Source organism: Mesocricetus auratus, unplaced genomic scaffold (assembly GCF_017639785.1).
Source record: "Mesocricetus auratus isolate SY011 unplaced genomic scaffold, BCM_Maur_2.0 Super-Scaffold_100011, whole genome shotgun sequence".
In the NCBI taxonomy this organism is placed as follows: Eukaryota; Metazoa; Chordata; class Mammalia; order Rodentia; family Cricetidae; genus Mesocricetus; species Mesocricetus auratus.
In genome coordinates this window covers 2,921,132-2,943,105 of record NW_024429195.1, presented here as the reverse complement: position 1 = coordinate 2,943,105, position 21,974 = coordinate 2,921,132, and the positions used below count along the sequence as shown (strand labels likewise).

At 44.7% G+C, this 21,974-nt stretch overlaps 1 protein-coding gene across 2 annotated transcripts in view; it reads right to left on the bottom strand.

Moving 5' to 3' along the window:
- Plch1 (phospholipase C eta 1) overlaps positions 1–21,974 on the bottom strand; it is a 219,688-nt gene that overhangs the window by 82,027 nt on the left and 115,687 nt on the right. For both annotated transcript variants that reach the window (XM_040754354.1, XM_040754355.1), the window contains 3 exons: positions 11,523–11,669; positions 9,099–9,342; positions 1,403–1,532 (listed from right to left, as the gene is read on the bottom strand). In XM_040754354.1, coding sequence (XP_040610288.1) covers positions 1,403–1,532; positions 9,099–9,342; positions 11,523–11,669 — 521 coding nt within the window. The remainder of the gene's footprint in view (positions 1–1,402; positions 1,533–9,098; positions 9,343–11,522; positions 11,670–21,974) is intronic.

Here is a 21,974-nt window from a genome sequence, read left to right as displayed (position 1 = left end):
TCTAACTTCAGATAGTAACTATGAAACAAATAAACGCTGATTGATATGAATTCACGCTGAGCCCCTAAGGCACAGGACAGAAACACTGTCTAGTTTTCCTGTATTCCACGCCTTCCTCTTTCCCTTTCTGCTCATGTTGTCCTCCAGTGCAGTGGGAAAATACCCCCAGGACAAACCCTCCCTAAACCCGTGTGTCCCCTGAGCAGGACCGCCTTAAGGAGTCAGAGGAGGGAGCCAGTCTCTGTCTCCCACTGGCTATTGGGACACGTGTCCCCTGCTGTGTATCTCCATGCCCTGCTAGGACCAGCAAGTGGACAGAAAGCAAAACATAAAACATTTCACCTTTCTACGCTTATTATGCGCCTAACATATAGGCCTAGTCACAAGGAACGAAAAGTCTTCACAAAACACGGATCATGCATATGGTTTATCTGCAAATAAGTACTATTTTTTTTTCACTTAACTCTTGCTCGTGACTAGCAGCAGTGCAATCTGGTCTTTGCCCAATGCTACCCAAGTCCAAGTACAACCCAGCTGGATGCTGCAGAATAAATTGCAGCCCAGGACCTCTCTCAGGGATTAAGACGGGGGGAAAAAAGCATCCTGTCTCACACACGCCAAGACAGGGTTGCACTCCGACACCATAGCATTTCCAAGCCTCATGGGTTCTCAATCTTAAACTCACCGGGCCCCTGACAGCGCTGATTTTTCTCCTGTCACTTTATTCTGACTCTCACAACAGTCCCCCAAACCCTTTGGCCGGCAGGCGAAGTGTTCTCTTCCTCTCAAAAGGGTTTGATGAACTTCACGCCCTGTTCAAGTGTCAGGAAAAGTGCTTATGATTGCTCTTCAGAAACAGCAACAGCAAGGAAGTATCTGAGGGGACGAAACTGAATGCTTCTTAAGTTTATGAAGAACTTTTCCTTTGATGAGACCTGTTGAGAGAAGCCTTTTCCTTGCCAGCCGCTTTGGTTTTTCCCCACCAGTCGCCTGGGCTCTGCCACGTTGCAGTCCCCAAATGAACACACAGGACCCTGTATTAATTATGAAGCTGTTGGCTGTTTGCTTGTTTGTTACTGGCTATCTTTGACTTAAATATTTAACCCACCTAAGTATTTCTCTTACCGGACGGACATCTTACTTCTCTGGGGAGCTACATGCTGACTCCCTGTGTTTCTCCTACCCAGAGTCCTCCTGGACTCCTAGTCCCACCTATCTTGCTTCCCTATTGGCCAACAGTGCTTTATTGACATATACACAGGACTTCCCATCAGAGACCTAACGCCTCTCTTTATCAAAGGAAAAAAGAAAACAGTGCAGAGCAATTTCCAACATAGTAAAAGATTTCAATGAGCCGAATCGCATCAGTAATTACTGTGTTTTACAAAAGGCAAACACATACCTGAAACATTTGCCTGACTTTTCTTCGGGGCAGATTGACATTTAGTTTGTGCATCAGCTGATGAATCTCTTCAATATTCAATAAGCCATCGCCATTCTTGTCAGCCTCCTCAAAGGTCTGCTTCACCCATGTGCAGAAAGGTCAAAGAAAAGTTTTCTTCAAAATAAGAACTGCTCTCTCTCTCCCCCACTGAATGTCACAGGGACACTACCAGGAACATGGAAACGGAAGGGACGCTTTCGAAGAGACCCTGCAATGCACAGGCTCTGGTGATCTCTGGACGAACGATGATAACAAAAGAGAAGGGGGTGGCATACACAGGGGCACCACCCTCTACTGCAAAACCAGAGTCGCGTTAGAAAGGTGTAATCCAAACACTCTTGCCCTACCTAATCTAAATTCAATGCGAGACCTATTTTTGAAAAGCACCGTATCCCACCAGTGAGGAGGATGGTTACAACAGCGGTCCCGCTTCCCCCATAGAGGACAGCACCCTAGCCTCCATGGACGACATCACAACACAGGTGTTTCCACACGACTTCATATATTACCCTGGCTTCATCTTCTCAGTAATGCAGCCATGCTAACACAAATTCTGTTCATGCACCAAGAGTCCACCTTTGCGGGACACAGAGACAGCGCACAGCAGCAGGAAGAGCCTGGTGGCAATGTCGTATCCCTGTTCCAAGATATCATTCTGATGAAATTTCAAATATAACAAAAAATCTAGATTTATCTTCTCCTATGCCCTCTCACTTAGCATGCTTTCGCCGTCATCGTTCTCCTAGTCAAGGGGTCGGCTCTCTTTTCTGTCCCTTACTTTCCTGTTTTAAGAATTAGACCAGTTAGTTGAGCCTTATTATTGCTGGGGAAAGGAGCAAGTCTCTGGTCAGAAGGGAATGTAGTCTCATCTCAATTCCATGGATCTTGGCAACTTGATCTGGCATCTATGCTTCCTGCACGTAAGTCCCCTTCCCAGTCTGCACGCCTCCTTTATCACTAGATATGACAGTGACCCCGAACAAATACAAACTTCTAATCAAAGTAAGCTCAAACGTGGGACTCGGCGGGGAGGACGCAAAGCTGAGTTTAGATACGAAGGGTTCATATCATGTATATTGAGACTGAAAAGATCCCCAGATAAGGGAACAAATTAAATGATATAACACATTTTTTAAGGAAGGTGTGTGTGCAGAGACTATTGAGCTTCCAAGTTTAAAGGGAATCGAAGAGGAAAGGAACGAAAGTGATTTTAAAAGAAGAAGAAGAATGAATGAAACCAGAGAATCAAACTCAGAGAAAGGCATAGGTTTAAAAGCCAAGAAATGGATGGGCTAGAGAGAAGGTTCAGCCGTTAAGAGCTACACAACCCAGGCTCAAATCCCACAAAGAGGCTCACAACCACCGTAACTCCAGCTCCAGGGGATCCAATGCCCTCTTCTAGCCTCTACAGGCAACAGGCACAGGCATACATGCAGAGAAAGAAAAGCAGACACCCATACACATAAAATAAATATAAATTAAATTTAAATTAACAAAAAAACAAAAGAAGTGGGAGCATAGAGGCGAATAAACTGCAGAAGGCCAATGAAGAATACCGCCTTACCAAGCAGGTAACATTACCAAAGTATTCCTTCCCTAACTCAGAACATCAACCAGTGTCCCAGGGATACCAAACATACTTAGATTCCCTATGTGAGTCAAGATAAAAATACCTTAGAAAGTAAAAAGTACATGTGTGTGAATGAATGAATGAATGAATGAATGATGGACACAACAAATCCCATTAGCTTACACAATTTACATATGTTAATCACTGGAAACCTAAAAAAAAACAACTCAGAAGGTAAAGTCTTCTTTCCTCCCAGACTTATTTTATAACAAAAGTAACACAAAAACCCAGCTCTTTTCAATTTTTTTTCTTGCAAAGTTCGGTCAGGAGCTCAGTGTATAGTCTACCTAGAGGTTAAAAGGACCTAGAAGGAAACTAAGCAAAGAAGTAAAAGGATGATCAATTACTAGTAAGATTTTGTTTGTTTGTTTCCTGTACACACAGAACCTCTCCCCATGGAGCTCTGTCCTTTTAGGTTTTTAGATTGTACACTGCTGTGCCCACAACATACTCAGCCACAGAACAAACAAGTGAGTAAATGAATCTACTGACAGTATTATATAGGGGAGGGGAGGAGGGGAAGGAATGGGGGTTTGCTGTAGCTGCGATGAACCTGGCAGAGCAAAGGTCAGTGGTGCCTGGAAACATAATTTGCAGGGCAAAGGGGGGGGGGGGTAGAACCTCCTTTGTTGCTAGGTAACCTGACCGTAGGTTCTTACTTAATCTAGTTCAATCTCTCCTATGTCCTTGCCTAACTCCTGGCAGAATCGGGGGCTTTCTGTTGAGCTAATCTTTAACTGTTAATTGAGCTGCAGGCCTGTTTCGGGAATTTTAGCAGAGGCAGCAGCAGGGTGGTCCAGAGTCACGTACTCTCTATGAGGGTTGAGTCACGTCTTCTCTTATGAGTACGTGAGGCCGCCTTTTCCGGATGATGGACAGAGGACCCTGACATTTTTTGTCCTACAGTTTTCCATCAAACCCTCTAAAAGGCGTGGGAAGAGACAAGGGACAGCGATCCTTCGGCACAAGTGCGGCCTGCAGATACGACCTCGTTGGGCTGGGTCTACAAGGCTTCACACCTGTCCATAAGCCGGCCAGGACACCTGCCTTAGAGGACAGGGGACTGACACGAAGAACGAGCAGAATGGAATCAGAACGAGAAATAAACACCGGCCCTGATGCGACAGGCGGCAGATCCCTGTCATAGCGGCTCATTCCCGTCACCTCTCGGTGTCTGTTTCCTCCTCTCCAGTGTCAGGAAGTCCAACTAGATAACCCTGAGCTCACTTACAACTTCCACATTCTATGAAAGGAAGAAAAACCATTATTTCCAGCAACTGTATACATGGAACAGCAGCTGAAGGTTCCTGGTATCTTCAAGCTACGCTTTATAAGCAAGGCGTGAGTACCCAGAAAACCTCTGGACTGACGACTCTTTACCACACACAATGGCAACAGCAGGAAGAGCAAGCTGGGCTGGAGAGGTGGCTCAGCTGTTAAGGGCTAGGCTCACAACCAAAACTAAAAGAAGAGTAAGTCATTCCGCAGAGGCAAAACTCGGAGGGAAAAGGGAAATAAATGCTACGGTTGGTGTTGTCTATGACAAAACCACAGGAGAACGTGAAATTGCGTGGTACTATTTCACACCAGGATGAGAGTGGGCCAAGTTTCTATAAAGCACCTGGCAATCAACCTTCCAGTCTACATCCTCTCCACACATTGGGACAGCAGCCGGGGGAACAGCCGCAGGAGTACACACAGCCGTGCGCCTACAGTAGTAGCTTGTGCACAAGGATGTTCCAAATTCTAAACAAAAATGTTATCACCCCTTTGACTTTTTGTAAACCATTTAAGTTAACACTCATTCTTAGCTCGTGAATCCTAGACAGACCCAGGCAGTGAGCTGCATTTCCCCTGAAGCCTGGAAGAGTGAAGTTCTAACTCACAGCACACGTAACGGGGCGCCTGCGAGTGACAACTTCCTGCATAGTGCCAGGACAGGTGAGTGGAGAAGACAGAGAATGGATTGGTGCGGTAAACACTGAGGCTATGGACCGCTGCCATCATCTTTTCACGGGGTAGAGGGCACTGAGGCTTGAGCGTTCAGACACCCAAAGGAGGACGGGAAGAGGTTTGCCAGATTCACCACTGCAGCAGCAAGCAGCCTGTTAACAGAGTGCTTACTGTGTGCGGGGCAGAACAGAGTGCTTACTGTGTGCGGGGCAGCGCTTACGTCCGTTCCTTCGCCCTCCGCTGATAACCTACAGGCACAGACTGTGAGACAAAAAGGGAGAAGCTACCCAAACCTCAACACAACCTGGCCCACCCTAAGGCCAAAATAACTCAACTCACGCCCTAGGTGGATGAATACTTCTCCTTCCGCCACTTAGGATTCATTAGGCTTGCTATTTATCCATGAAAAGTTGAAGTCCTAAGTGAAAGTCTAGTCGTAAGCATCCTACATATGCTGACTCCCTCATTAATTAAATGTTATGTCCAACCAAGATTGCCAGTTTGCAGCCAGAGAGGCTATTCAGTGGGTAAAAGTTCTTGTCGGCAACCTTGGATGACCTCTGTCCAATCCCTGCAGCCCACGTGTGGGAAAGAACGAGCTTCCATGGGCTGCCCTTTGACCTCCGTACTCTCCACCTTAGTATGAACATGCATAGCCATGCGCACAGCCATATACCCAGGAAAATGAATGTAAAAGAAATTTAATCCCAATGCGTTATTCAAAACCTTGTCCATTCTGGAGAATGGTTCCCCGCCTCTACCCACTTTCCACTATTTTTCTTACTATCTATTCATTCCTTCTTCCCTTTCCCTTCCCTTATTGGCACAAGCACCAACTATCTCTAAGTGTCTTGTAAGACTGCTCCCCTGCATGGTTCTTAGGTGCTCCTCCCTCCCGGATCACCTGTGCCCAGAATATGAGACCTCTTAGCTCCCACATGAACCAACTCAACTACAACTATCTTCAAGGGACAGCAAACGTAAAAGCATTAAGTTTAAAGGAAACAGAAAACCCTACCGACCGATAAGTCAAGAAGGTGACTCTGCCATCTGTGCCCACCTCTTACCAGAATGTCAAGAATTGTGACTCTCTGGCCTAAGGGCTAAAGACTCTGGGATATTCGAGGAGGTCCTAATTGGCCGGTTGTAGACCACAGCTTCCCAGAACTGATTGTTTCCCCTGTGACCACGGTTTTCCCTTGTTTCGTACAGAACCTGGACTATATCAATGGATCCAAGAAGCGTGCTCTAATGGTGGCCGGCCACTGAGGGGAAAGAGGTGGATCTTGAACTTAATGTGGCCATCCTCAGAGTCTCTGATGGCACAGCCTCGAAATTTCACAGCCTGCCGGCGCGAGGCTGGATTTTCTTTCATATATACTTTAAGCCCCCAGATCAATATAGGCTGAGCACAAAGTAAACGTGGGAACTCATGTGCTTTCTTGCATCTGACATTGTAGAAATGTAAAGTAATGAGGAAACAGGATCCTTCAGGTCTGTTTTGGTAAAAAAAAAAAAAAAAAAAAAAAACCATAGTCATTCTATAGCACGTTAAATGTAGTGAAAATCGCTATGGTTTTAAACAAACTGACTGCTTTCCAGAGCTCAGAGTCAGCTTCTAATAGGACAAATATCGCTATATACCCCATGTTGGCCAAGTATCATGGCAGTCTTCAAGCAGGGATGGGCCTGAAATGGGAACTCTCATCGACGATGGGAGGTTACTCCTGGAGAGACTTCCAGAAAGGATTTCTTTTTTTTTTTTTCCTTCTCTGTCTCACTTGTAAGATGAAATGCTGTTCCCCTGGACAGGGCTGTGTTTGACGCTGCCAAGAGATAGGCAGCCAGCTGAGGGAGCCGAGCCCACATGTTGGGGAAGCAGATCTGGGCCTCAGAGGACGCCACTGAGCCACAACTAACCCCACCCCTGGAAATGCCCGTCTTCGAGCTCTCGCTTTCGAGAAAGCCTGTCTTCATCAAAAGCCCACCAACGTGGCCTTTGACGCCCGTAGCACAAAGTGCTGCCGCTGTCCAACATCGTCGCTTACTTGGGCTTTTCTTATTTACTCTGTTTTGCCAAACGCCAAGCCCACAGACCAGGGCAAGGACAGCTAGCTCCACGCGTTAGCGTTTTCCAGAGTCCCACTTGCACTCATCTGCTTGCTTGTGAACAGAGATGAGGACCTTGTGGCTCATCAGCTCGGGCTTCACGCTGCTGAAACCATCTCCTGGGCTACTGGTTCCATTCTGCTCCAACGGTACCCCCACGCGTAGGTCTACACAGCTAATAAGCATAAGTTCCTCCACGCTCCTGCATACGGTGGTGACGATGGTAACGGTGGCAGCGGTGGGTGGCAGGAAGGAGACGAACAGGAGAATGTAGCATTCTCCCTTGCAAAGACATTTGACCACATATGCTTTAACACCATCAAAGGCATGAAGAAGGGAGCCTAGGGCAGCCAAAAAAACCCCTCACTTTACAGGCAGAGGAGTTGAAGTCAGAAAGGCCACAGGACATGAACAACCCTACCCCAGCAGGAAGGGTGTCTTTAGACTAAATGCATTAATTATTTATCTCATCATCAGGGAGGGAACCAACAGAAATTGGTCTCATCAAGAGAAGGAATGGTGGCAAAATACATCCACTGAGAGTACAATACATGGATGTTTCGTTGAGGCTACAATGACGCGAATGTTTAGACGTTAACCAACTGCTTTCTGTTGGGATTTTCAGGCCCATTCTACATGGCAAAACTCATCTTTTGGTACTGTTAACTGGGCCAAGAACCTGGGGCTTCCCTAGGGAAGGACCTAGTACCATCAGTCTGCTAAGTAGACGTGGTATCACACGTCCTTCTAGATACTTGTCTTTGTAGATGAGTGCCCCCTCTCAAGCCCCATCAGAGAAGCTTCTTTTTTTGCGGTAGATGGCTATCAATGCGGAGTCTGACAACTGGTCAAATGTGGAGAATGGGGCGCACTCAGTTTTAAATGGGGCGTCCGTGTCATATCCTCTTCCCTTGAGCTTCCACTCTCATTTCAGAAGAGGGGGTGGAAAGATTTGTAAGAGGCAGATGGCTACTTTGAGACAGGGCCATTACACACATGAATTCACAGCGGCTGTGACTGAATCACAAGTCCTACGCAAGATCAAGCCAGACAAGATGCAGGCACAGATGACGGAGGACTCACAAAGTTCCCACCACACTGGAGAACTCATCGGCGCCCGGTGGCTTGGGGAGAGACAGAGTTGGGTTTCTTCAGATGTGGCCCCTGAGAAGCTGCCCGTTGTACCAGTGAATAGCCCTACACCTGAGCACTTAGTAGCATCATCAGACGGGCTCAAGTGGGTTTTTAAAGGTGAGTACATGAAGCTTGGGAGGGGAGAAAGGGGACATGCAAAGGAGGATAGATTTAATTGAAACACATATCCGCGTATGAAAATTGCAAACGGTAGATGTGTAAAATGTAGTTTTTAAATGCATAAAAAGGAAAAGGGACCTGATGGAGACTCTCATTTCTCAAGCTCTTTAGAGCGAGCGGGTAAGTGTGGTAGGGAGAACCTGCCCATGCTGTAAGTTCAAAAGGAGAAAAAAAAATCTGAGAGGCGCTTGGTGTGCATTACATTAATTAGAACCCAGAAAGCATTTGTTAAATTAAACTGAATTCATGACATGCCAGGATGTCCTATAATCCAAATTAGTGCTCCCCCCCCAATTACGGCTCATGAATGTCTCATTATATAAAAGCGCAATCATAACTAATAGGGAACCTCTCCGATTAATGGAGCTACATCCAATTTCTCCAGAAGGCTGCTTCTGAGTTCACACATGTGTATGTCTGTCTGGTTTTACTTATTCATGCCCTGGGAATAAGAACAAAAAAGGACAGAGGGCAGTTCATGAGACAGAAAAGCAAACAGCAAGGACAGGTGCTTCAGACCTCACAGCTATGGAAAGGAGCAACGTGCACTTTAATCCTCACTTTGTGAACATACATTAACACACACACACGTGCACACGGAAGCACACACAAGCATACAAGTCAAGCATTAAGTTCTGGGAAGGATATTGGTCGTGGGTCCTCTGCCTCTTGGCAAGGGAGTCCTCATCACTGATGCCAGCCATCAGGTACTTGAGACCTGTGATCCAGGTGCGTGCCTCCTCTGGGTTGGAGGTGACGAGGTCCAGGGACTCCATGTGGTTACCATGGTAGATGGTGAAGCAGCAACTGGGATCAAAGTTCCCCTCAGCCTGTCTGTGGAATATTTCGGACTGCCTGCCCTCGGTGACTTTGTAGATGGAGTCAATAAGTACTGTAAGGGAAGTGAGACACACGGTTACACGGCGGGTGAAGACATTTATCTTCAGACCTCATAGCCAAAAAATATCAAGGGGTGATTTTACTTATCTGTAGTGATTGAGAAACGAGAAATGCAAAACCATGCAAAGCATTTTAAAGAAGAGAAAAAAATCATTGTCAATAAGTAGTGCTTTTTAAGACCAAATGCTCAAAACTGGCCTCAAAGGATTTACCCTTTGGGGGATTCTTGACAATGTCTTCCCAAGGCAATTACTCGCAGTGTGTTGCAATTTACAGGAAAGAAACGGAGGTATCTATCAAGACTAGAATACTAGTGTGAAAAGTGGCTAATGACTGTTTCAAATTAACTTTACATATTTGTGTCGGGAAATGTGCACGGACAGAATCGAATGCTGTTTCGTGAAATATCTAAGATAACCATAGAAAGGAAGTACCATAGTTTAATGCGACTCACAGGGGAAATGCAGGGACGACGTGGCTTGGAAAAGTGAAAAGGAGGATGGGTGACAGACAGAAACCGGGGCTCACTGCAAGGATGCTGTCCTGAAATGCTCAGAGGACAAAATGGTTGGAGATGAAGGCCGGAGAGGCAGACAAAGGCCGGGCCTCAGAGATGAGCAGGCGGGGAAATCACATTTTTCAGAAAGCTCAACAGAAAGACACTTAAGAGCTCCACCAGAGAGGCACTATTTTTTGACCCATGCTGCATGTCTTTTTGGAGAAAGAATCTGGAATGTTCCACATCCTACTGACTGTCATCTACCCTACTACTCATTCTGCTTCATGGTCTGGGTCCTGATTGTACTTTGGTATCAAGTCATTCCCTACATGACTCACAGGAAAGTCAGCTGATGTTCAACACCACGGAAAAGTCCTGGCAGATCTAAGCCACTGGGAGGAGGGGGAAGAAGAGGCAGATGAGGAGAAAGAGGGAGTTCTTACCTATTTCTTCATTTTTATTGTGTGGCTAGGAGTGAAGTCATGTTACTATTGCCTTGACTGCAATGTCAGCACCAGGGACAGAGCCAAGGACGGCAAAAGGAACAGACTAAGAAAAAGGACGTTCCATGCTTGGTCTTGTTAAGGGCAAAGAGATTTTCAACCAATGGTGTTTACATGAAACAGAAAGGATTGAGCTGATGAGAGCTATTATAGCGAAATCCAACATGAACTTGGTGCTAAATCCAGAAGGTACTGTACCAACACACTTGATAACGTGATGCCCAGATACCAGAGACAACATCATTGCTGAGTATGTCTAGGAGAGTTAGCATGAAAGAAATCGTATTTGAATAAATGGCCTGAATAAAGAAGAATCATGATCTCCCAATAGGAGTGGGCCACATACAATCAGCAAAACAGCCCACATGAAACAAAAGCAGGAGATAAAAATGAATTTTCTCCCTCCTGGAGCTGGGACATTAATCTCTTGTCCAATGACATGAAAATTTCATGGACTCAGGCTCTTGGACTACGGGACCTGAATCTACAGTACCCATGGAGCTCAGGCCTTCACCCTAGAACTGAGAGTCACACTACCCACTCCCCAGGCTGCAGTCCCTGAGACTTGGGCTGAGCCATTATCGCTGATTTCTGTGGTTCTCCATCCAGCAGTGGGCACATACATAATGACACTAGTTAACCTCCATAAACACGAGAGTCATTCCCACTTACAAATCTCAGCTAACTATGTCTACCCACATAGACGTCCATCTGTTAGTGATGCTTCTCTACAATGATCCTGGTAACACAGATAGTACAGATGGGAGAAATAAACCTTAACCACTTAAACACTGTTGTTAATTAATGGATTAGTTGATTGCTTGGAGGATGCAATAGACTTTAAAGACCATTGTGTTTACAGTACCTTTTATAGGAAAAGTTTCAAGCAGGGAAACCTCATATTCCAGTTGAAAATAAAACATGGCCTATCTCCCACATGGGGGAAATATTAGGGTTTGCAACATTTACGGGCAAGAAGGCCTTCGAGGACTTCCATTCCCCCAAAGACAACCGTCGCTTATCGTTTTATGACCAACTGACCCCAAACTTGTAAAAGTGGGGCAGTTCCACAGATCTGAAGCACCCACAGAGCCTACCCCTCGCTTCCCACGCTATTATCCACGTGCGGCTGTGCCCATCAAAGCAAAGAAATCAAAAGGGTGGTTTTACTTTTTGCCTTCTCACTCTTCCGAGAGGGTCGCCATCGGAGGCGGGTCCGGTGCTCATCCAGGTAAAAGAGGCGAACGAGCCCTTTGCTGCCTCGCTTCAGCTTGATCATCTGTGTCCCAGATTGCATTACGCTCATGCATCTTTCAACTGCAAGAGATCAGAATGCACTGAGACACGTGCAACACACATGTACCCTGGCAGGGCGATGCTACGGTCAAAAGAACATCTGGTGCATTCCAGGGCCCCAAGGATCTGATGTGTTTGGCAGAGGTAACCCTGGAAACAGACTTGTTAAGGAACCTATTCATCAAGCATAAGCCAGGAAAAAAAACTTATAATAAAAGAAACATTTTTTTGTTTTTTTTTATGGGGGGGAGACAAGAGTCACACACTGTAGTCTAGCTTGGCCTGAAACTCCCTGTGTAGCTTCATGGTGGCTTTAAACTCACAGCAGCTCTCTTACCTTAGTCTCCTGTGTGCTGGGATCACAACATACGAGCCATCACACTGGACTTGGATAAGGATTATGGTTGTCGTTACCATTTTCTGTGCAAAGGCCTTGTGTGTGTTAAAGGAACACTCTACCATTAAGCTGAAACCCTAGCTCTTTTAAAAAATTAATAAATAAATTCTATTTCCAGACAAATAATGTATTCCTGTTGCACAAAGCTATCCTTTGTTGTCTAACTGTTTAAGACTAATGATGGACTGACACCAAAATTTATATTTCTAAATGAAGTTTTCAAACAGGAAATCTTATAAGTTTTTAATTGAAGCAGCTCTAAAATGCAACCGAAAGAAAGAGGATTGTCACAAGGCCAGCTGTTAAGGTTGGATGATGATTCGACATGAATTTGTGGTACAGTTCTGTGTGTTTGGAAAGTTGAAAAAATGGTCTATGTAATCAAGAAATGAATTTTCACAATTGTTGGTGTATTTAGGGTGCTGAGATTTTTTTCCCATCTAGAGGAATAACTTGGTAATTAAATTTAGGTAATATTCAAACCACTTATGGTGTACTTCCAAGCTCTTCTTTATACCTAGTGTGACTTAAGATCAGTTTCCCCTGCAAGCAGACATCTGTTTACTTACGCATTTCCCCTGATTCGGTAGGGTTGTCCTTTTTCTCTAAAAACACTCCCCACCGACTTTGTGCCTCTTTGGTGGCCTGTCAATCATCCCGTTAAGAAACAGGCACCTGATTGAAGCTTACAGCAAATGGTCTTTTTCAGAGGAACCTGAACTTCAAGTGGATGATAGCCTAAATTGGCTTTGGTCATTTCAGCAACCGATCTCTGCAGGATGCCCCGATTGGTCTCCCCAAGATGCTATAGCTGTCCATTTTTTTTCTTTTTGCTCTAAGAATGACAAGGGACTACATCATGCCCTGATTCCTGCAAGTTTTCCAATATTCTTCTGAATACTCCTTTTCATTGTTATCAGGTACAAACAGAGTACCTGACACCTCTAGTTGCATTCTTGCATTACCAAACAGATGCTGTTCATAGAAGATTTTCTTAAATGGTAAAAAACGAACCTCAGCAATGTCAAATCTTGAGCTCCTTGGGGGTGGGGAGCAGAAAGTCTTTACTTGGAAAAAATTATCTGATGGAACAGGATGTCCATGAAAGGTAACTTCAACACACCCATGATAATCTAATAATTATTAGGTTATCACAGTTGGGGGATTTGATGGTGGGAGGAGATGAAGTAATAAAAACATTGCTTAAGAAAGATGGACATGGAGATGTGCCTCTGAAACAGAGTAATTGCCTTTAACACTTGGATATACAGGGCCCTGAATTAGATCCCCAAAGGGAGGATGGGACAGAGAAAGGGAAGGGAAAGAAATGATGGGGGGGAGGAAAAAGCGGGGAAGCAAACACAGAAACTTAAACTGCACACCATAAAACAAAACACAAAATTTGAGGTTTGGGTTCCCAGGAGCCTCTAAGCCTACCTGCCACCAAGCACCATCTACTGCACCAAATGAAAACTAAAGAGATGGAATTTTTTTTTAACTCGCCAAAACAATTCTTAGTTCTCATGTTTAACTGGGCATTGCCCACATTGCATGACCAGGGTTTAGACTTAAGCCCTCAAGCAGAATTATACTCATCTCAGTAAGAAGCGGTTCTGTGGCGCACGCCTTTAATCCCAGCACTCGGGAGGCAGAGGCAGACAGATCTCTGTGAGTTCGAGGCTGGGCTGGACTGATAGCCTCCAAAACAATACAGAGAAACCCTGTCTCGAAAAAAAAAAAAAAAAAAGAAGCGGGTTCTATCCAGGGCCCACTACAAACATACACCTAAGTTAAAACATTTATGCTACATCTGGTGTCTTAAGGAAAGACATGCACATATTTAAGATTCATATTTTATAGAAATATTAAAAATTCAAGTCACACAAAAACAAAAAATGGCTAAAGCTTCCATAGGTACCCACCTGTGTTAGAAATATGAAGTGCAATGAAATCTGCACTGATAAAATACACTCATTTGTTCAACATGTTACCTGATTGCAGCAACCTGGCACCCCCAAAACCAAGTCTTCTTCTATGATGGGGTACTTTGTTTGTTAGGAAACCAAAAGCCAATACTGCGGCGTCCCAAGGGCAGCCATCTCTAGTAATTTGAGGCAACATGCTAGGTAGTGAGTTGCAGCAAACGCCTCGCTTGTTTGTATGCAACGATTTAGTTTATTTTTCAATGCATCGGTGTGTTCTTCTGGTTGTAGTCATACACGGTAACGCTACTCACAGCGCTGAATAACGAAACCTGCCCAAAAGAAGGCTGCATGATGACATTTCAGCTATTAGAAAATGTTTACAATCCACCAGAACAAGTAACGCAAGCTCTTAATTTGCGGAGGTGGACATGTCCCCGGATTAAAATCAAGGGTGAAACTGCCACACCACTGCGAGGATGGGGGTTGGCTGGAGAGCTCACATTCAGCCCATATTCTGCACGCATCCTGTTTCTTTGGTCAGGGGACTGCGGTAGTCTGGGAAGAAGGGTCAGATGGTTCGGCTTAGATGGTGGAGAGAGTGGTGCATCCCTAGCAGTGAATGTTTCTAGCAGGCCAGGGATCTTGGAGCGGTACTCTTGGATTTTACCTCGGTTCGTATATTGACCACTTCATGCCAGGAGTTAAAGGGACAGCAGAAGTGACCACTTCAGAGCATCATCAAGTCAAATCAACCGACACAAACTCCAAGGACAGCCTCTGAGGAGTTGGCTGACAGCAGCGGCCGTGACCACAGATCACGTCCATGAACAGAGGCTCCCAGAGCAAACACCCATCCTAAGCACTGGGTTATCATGAAGGGAAGCAAAGGAGGAAGAAGCTTTGTCTTCAACCATTTAAATTTACCCTTACAAAACACCGAGGAAGGTGTTGATTAACATTATTTAGAACTACTGTCAAGAGCGTTGGCTGCATCTGCTCTAAGGTGAATTATAGCACAGCTCTGACACCTGGTACTCATATGACTGTCACAAGTTGCTCAAGCGTCCTATGTCCTCTATGTGATGAATAATCCTAACAATTACCTCTCAGACTCTGATGAGGTAACTGAATGAGCCCATGTGTGTGAACAGCACTCGGCCACCGCCTAGCACATTGTACACACAACATACAGAAACCTTTGTTCAATGTGCAAATGTTTCTTGTTCTAACCCCAACAGGGCGTGCTTAGAGGTGGTGCCTTTGAGAGGCCATTGGGGCAGACGAGATCTGAGAATAATTAAATTATTGGTGTTCTTAAAGGAAGAGTGTTTCTGCTTTCCCTCATTCCGTCCCTCCCCGCCATCCTTTTCCCTTCCTCTTTGGCATACATAAAGGAGACAATGATAAGAAAAGAGCCTGTTGGCAAGCCAGGGAAAGAACCCTGGCAAGCAGCGTACTTCCTGTGCGGAAGCCTTTCTTTACTAGAGGAAGGTTGCAAGTTAAGGTAACTTACTGCATCCACAAGGCTTTTCCCCCAGGGTAAGATGTGCAGTAAATAGTCATGTAGAGGAGAAGACCACTCGTTGGAGTGGTCCAGATGTTGTTGTGGGACACCCGGCGATAACTGCTTCCGAGAGTCCCCATCCATGCTGGGCAGCCCTCTGCGTCACTGAGGCTCCCAAAGTAACCTCAATAAATGCACTGGCTCACCGTGCTAGATTTGGTCAAAACCGTTTCTTAATTCTGTTGTTAGTGCCCTAATGTGGAAATAATAAGCTACACAAAAAAGGGAAGTCCTATGATATTTTATTGAGGGAGAAATCATTTATGTGAGAAGCCAAGAAAGCTGAGAGCCAAAGGTCAGCACGCTGCTCTCCAGGATGCACCTGGAACCCAAAGAGAGAGAGAGAGAGAGTCTCCTCCCCTAACTCTTTTACCCTCCCCCCTAAAATTCTACATACCTGTGACCACACCCAAACGGGTGTGGTCAGCGCTGCAGGTACATAGATCTCTCCCTTACCGTGCCCTACATTGGATGGGTAGATGTCTCTTCACATCTCTCAAGGAAAAGTCATACAAAGATCTCCCCCAAGAACTTATCGGTTCATTTTGGATTTTGCAGCCCCTGCACTGCAAAACCTAAGTGTGTGTCTGTGGTTTAAGCTACTTAGTCTATGATATTTTATTGCAGTATCTTAGCTAAGACATAAGCAACTATCTTTAAGATCTTTAAACAAGAAGCTCAGGTCAGAATTAAAGAGCGACACTGTGCGAGCCACAGAAAAGTAGAGTAGTCTGGGCTGGGGAGAATTGTGGTCTTGGCAACATCAAGGAAGACATGGGGCAGGAAAGTTTACGAGTATCCAACCTTTGGCAGAGTAACTCAGAAGACAACTGGTAGATAAGACCCTCCAAGTGCAAGTAAGAGGAGGCTTCAGGGATCTGGGATGGTGGTGGTAGACTTTGATCCCCTTGGAACACTCATCGTATATTTCTATGCAAAGAATTAGCCAGATTCAGACGTAATTCAATTCAGAAGTCTGTCTCTCTGGAGACAGAAAATGCATTGTTTAAGCCAGAATGAAAATTTGAATTACTGTACCATCAGCCCACCCACCTGGCAGTGAGGACTGCCTGTGCATCTGATTCAATGTCCACTATAAATTGTCTAAACACCACTTGCTATTGTCTCGATTAAGTTACACACACACACACACACACACACACACACACACACACACACACACACACACACACACACCATATACACACAGAGAGGCTGCAGAGGAAACTCATGTGTTGTCAGCCTTGGTTGCCAGCCTCTAGCGGCTCTTGGGAGAATGGTGCAACCTGTGAAAGGTAGGACCAAGCAGGTCAATGAGGACACGCCCCTGAAGAGGTCCGCAGGTCCCCATCTCTTCCTTTTTTGCTCCATGGCTTGTGGTGTGCACAGGTTTTGCTTTGCTCCACGAGCCTGCCATGACGTGTTGCCTTGTCACAAGGCCAAAACAAACGCCAACCGACCATAGACTGACCCCCCCAACCTGGTAATTGAGTTAACCGCACCCACTATAGAGAATGTTTGGCTCTCGCTACAGCAAAATGAAGCTAATGCACTGTCCCCTCTTCTCTTCTCCCTTTTTGTCCTGAAAGGGGACTGCTGAGACTCAATTGCTTCTGTTAATAAACGTACCTTTCCCCATAGAGAGTATCGCCCAGGCAAATGCATCATTTTGGAAAGCCACATTTAGTCTCTCAGTGAGGGGTGTGTTGGCATCAATATATTGAATGTTCATTTAGCTTTGCATTTATTTACCTATTCAGCCTTGGGTACCCCATGAGCTAAGGTGACATGTCATCAGCTGCAGTGGACATATATACACGTGATTAAAGTACTTGGCCATCAGAGCCGGGATAACCTGAGACTTAAATTGCTTGTGCATCTGTTTTATGCTTCCTCGCTGATTTTTTCCCCTATCACCAGAAAAAAAAATGATTTGTCTAAAGTTAAATGAAGGAACAGCCCACTGAAGTCTTACGAGACACAGAGCAACGCCTCTCTTTTCCCCAAACCTGGCTGTACACAATCCTTGGCAGGTGCAAAGCAAGCAAGTAAGGAACACTCAGTCATGACTTGTAACATGCTGTTCTGAGAAAAAGATGGATGAGGCGAAAGACTGCCCCGGTCTTACCAAAATTACCTATATCTCTGCACACACCAATCTTCATGTTCTGCTTTTAATACAGAAGGGTACAGCAGTTATCGCCCTCCATAAAAGTCAGTCTCCACTCATGCTAGATTGGTGAAGATCTGAAAAGGGAGTTAAAAGACCTTTCTTGGGCAGGAAAGATGGCTCAAAGGCCAAGGGCACTTGCTGCTTGCTCTTCATGAGGAACAAAGTTTGGATCCCAGCACCCAGCTCACAACTGCCCATAACTCCTATACCAAGGGATCTAACACTCTTCTCTGGCCTCTGAAAGCACACGAACACGTGTGAATTACACACACACACACACACACACACAATAAAAATCAAATAGATCTTGAGAGAGAGAGAGAGAGAGAGAGAGAGAGAGAGAGAGAGAGAGGGGGAAAGAGAGAGAGGGCAAGGGAAGGGGAAGAAATGGGAAGAGAGGGGAGGTGTGGAAAGAGCAGGGGCGGGAAGGAAGGAAGGAAGGAAGGAAGGAAGGAAGGAAGGAAGGAAGGAAGGAAGGGAGGGAGGGAGGGAGGGAGGGAGGGAGGGAGGGAGGGAGGGAGGGAGGGCAGGGAGGGAGGGAGGGAGGGAGGGAGGGAGGAAGGAAGGAAGGAAGGAAGGAAGGAAGGAAGGAAGGAAGGAAGGAAGGAAGGAAGACGGGCTTCAGGTAAACAAGGGCTGCTACCTCACTGGGTACATTTCCAGTGCTGGAAGAGTCCCCACAAAAACCTGCAAAATCAGACTATAAATTGATGTAGCTACCAACGCATGAAAAAAAAAAACCTCTTTGTTCCTATAGAGTAGAGCTTTAGTAGGTTTAGAAAACAAGTCTTTTTTAAATAAAAACCAGCAACATGCAAGAATATTGAAAGAGAAATGCCCACAGCCCCTTGCACCAAACACTGTTTATCTGCTAGACTCCATATGCATAAATTTGCTACTCTGGTTGAAATCATGTTAGTTAGGCCATTTGGCACTTTGCTTTTTGCATCTGTATCATAAACCAGCTTCCCATGTTTCTACAGACTTTATAATTATCATCTTAATGGCTGCCTACCAGTTGCATGAATATTTAAAGAGCAAAACAGACGCGTTGAGGACTGTCTTAACTTTATTACATAATTAAGAGTTTTAAAACTCATAATGTCTCAGCTATAAAACGAAAAGCATAATAATCTTTTAAAGCATTAAAATAAATCCTTACTGGAGCAATTAGAATAAAATATACAACTTTTCCTTAAGGGTTGTCAGTTCTCCAAGTCCCATAGCAGAAGAAGCAAATAAATAAATACTACTGCTAGCCAGGTATAGTTTGGTGCATGCCTGTAATTCCAGCAACTGGGAGTTTGAGGCTAGCTTGATCCTCATAGTAAGACTCTGTCTTGAACAACAATGAAAATTCCACTTGTGATGCCCGCATCACTCCCGTCATGGCTTAGAGACATTCCCGGAAGAGGAGGTAGGAAGACTGTAAGAGCCAACGGTGGAGGATAATATCAAGGACATAGTGTTTAGCAGACATATGAACTCACAGTGGCTGTGACGGCATGCACGAGACTTGCACAAGCTTAAGCCAGACAAAGCTCAGGAGGAGGGGCCCACAAAGCCCCACCCCTGGCTGAGGAACTATTGGGATTTTTGGCAGTGGCCAGGAAAGGGAAAACTCAGTTTTCTGTAATGATGTGACCTCTGGTATGTTAACCACACTCTGGGGGGCAGGGGGCAGATCCTGCACCCAAAAACAGTAGGCTGGTACAAAGTAAACTCAAGTTAGGGTGGTGGAAGGTGGATCTAGGAGGAGCTGTGGGAAGGGAGTGGACTTGATCGAAATTCATTGTATACAGTTCTCAAAGGATAAAAATATTACTTTAAAAGCCCCTTTTTGATTTGTGCTTTGAAGTAACACACCAGACAGGTGGCTTGGTTGTTAAAAGCACTTCCTTAAGTGGAATTATGAACAAGGGTAGGGTTAACAAAAATAAAGTATATATGCAAAAGCTGCGTGGGAACCTATAACCTTGCAGATCAACAAAAAATATAAGAGGCGATGGGAGAACGCATTATGAAAAAAAATAGGGAGGGATATCAGGAACGAACGGTTTAGAGATAGTGATGAGGGGGTGGGATAAAGAAGGAGTCGGAAGCAGATTAACCAAACCAAAGGATGTATAAAGAAGCCTTATGAAAACCCACTAGTTTGTAAGCTAATTAAAAACAGTTTTTAAAAGAAGTCTGAACAGTGGTACCCCACAGGAATGAACAATGCTGCTCTCAGAGGCATGGATTATTAAATGGGAAGTCTCAGAGTCAGGAATGGGTTACTTCCTAGAAGTTATTGGTGGGGGGGGGGTTTGAGGGGTGCCAGAGGCACCACAAACAACACTGAAGATACCACACAATTGGGTTTTAGGATACAGAGAAATCAGTCTGGAACTAGCTGGCTAGCCTTCTTAGCACTTGAAGATGCTATGTAAGGATGCTGGTGGAGAGAAAGGCATCACTGGTCTTACCTAACCCTTGACACTTCATTCTATGATTTGGATCTGTAATGCACAATCTACCCACTGGTAGAACGGTGGCAAGACTGTTCATGGAGGTAACCAGTGGCTGTCTTGGCTACATCTGCGTGTTACTCCATAAGAGGGAAATAATGCTTGATACCATAAATATGGTCAAAACCCCTGGCTAGGAAGGTCATGGGTCTTAGATGGGGCAGGGTGGCTGCTTTTGTTGTTTTGCTAAATAATCATGTAGTTGAAGTACCTTCTAAATATCTGTTTATATCCAAAGACATAAACTCACAGTGCTGCTGTGCTGCTTTCAACCTCGGTCAGGGAAACTGATTACACTGGGTAGTCATTAATGAGAGACTCGTAACTAGAGTGTCGAGAATAAATGTCTCAGAGTGCTCAGCTGTAGATGCACTGTCTATGTCAACCAATCGGATCCCAAGGATCAGAGAAAACAGTAGAGGAGGGCAGGAAGAATGTAAGAGGAAGAGGATGGATAGGCAGGTGATGAAACACTGTCTTCTGGACACGATATGGCTATTGCACTCACGAACTCCCAGCAATGGTGACTTGCACAAGATAATGGCAGTTAGAAATTCCAACATGGATAAGAGAGGAACTACCAGGGAGAGGCTGAGAGGCTACTGCAATCGATGACAACTGAAACAAGAAGAGGTGTTCTTTGGGAGGGTAGGTTGCCCATGCCACAATGGAGGATCCTACACCCATGGGCAGCACTAATTGATTTGGTGGGTTAAGACATCAACGATGATGATGATGGTGGTGATGATGATGATGATGATGATGATGACAATTTTCTTAAGGACATAACGTTACAAGAGAGAGATGTTGGTGGGGATGTCCTAGGGAAAAACTGAAGGGGAGACATGGGATTGAATATGATAATGATGGTGCACTGTATACATCTATGAAGTTATCAAATAATACATTCAAAATATTTTAAAATGCTTGTTGCAGAAGAATGATGACCTAAGTGTAATCCCCAAAATTCCTGAAGGAATAAACTGACTCCCCAAAGTCCTTAGACCTCCGGATGTAAACTGTGACACACATATGCCCACACTCACATGTATCATACACATAAAGTAGTAACAAATATTTACATACAAAGTATTATTATAGTTATGAAAATTTATCATTAAGGGGAAGAGTTCCAAAAATTTCAATAGTACATGACAGCTAAGAGTTGTATTGAAGTTGTATGACATATGTGATAAAATTCACCTGCTTTAGATATGTCATCCAATGACTTTTACATACACAGGATGTGCGACTATATAATAATTTAAGTGTGTTTTTGTTGTTGTTGTTGTTGTTTTTGTTGTTTTTGTTTTTTGAGACAAGATCTTACCATGTAACCCTGTCTGGCTGAAACTCACTATGTAGACCAGGCTGGTGTCAAACTCAAGAGATTCACCTGCCTCTGCCTCCTAATTACTGGGATTGAAGGTGTGCACCAACATGCCTAGAAACAAAATAATTTTAAACCATTTCTTTCATACCAAGAAAAAAACCTCAAACCATTATAGTCATTTCCCATTTTTCACACACTGACAATACTACCCTGATTTGTCTCTAGATGTCATTCTTTCCTGTATATTTTATACATAAATCATTTCATCTCTACTAGTGCCTGGCTTCTCTCACTTAGCATAATGTCTCCAAGGTATTTATAACAACGGAGTTATGTTTTATCTTTTTGTCCTTTCTCCATGGCTCCAAGATTACATTAAAGTCTTCCACTGGCACTTAGGGTAAAATGACCTGAACAGGGGGAT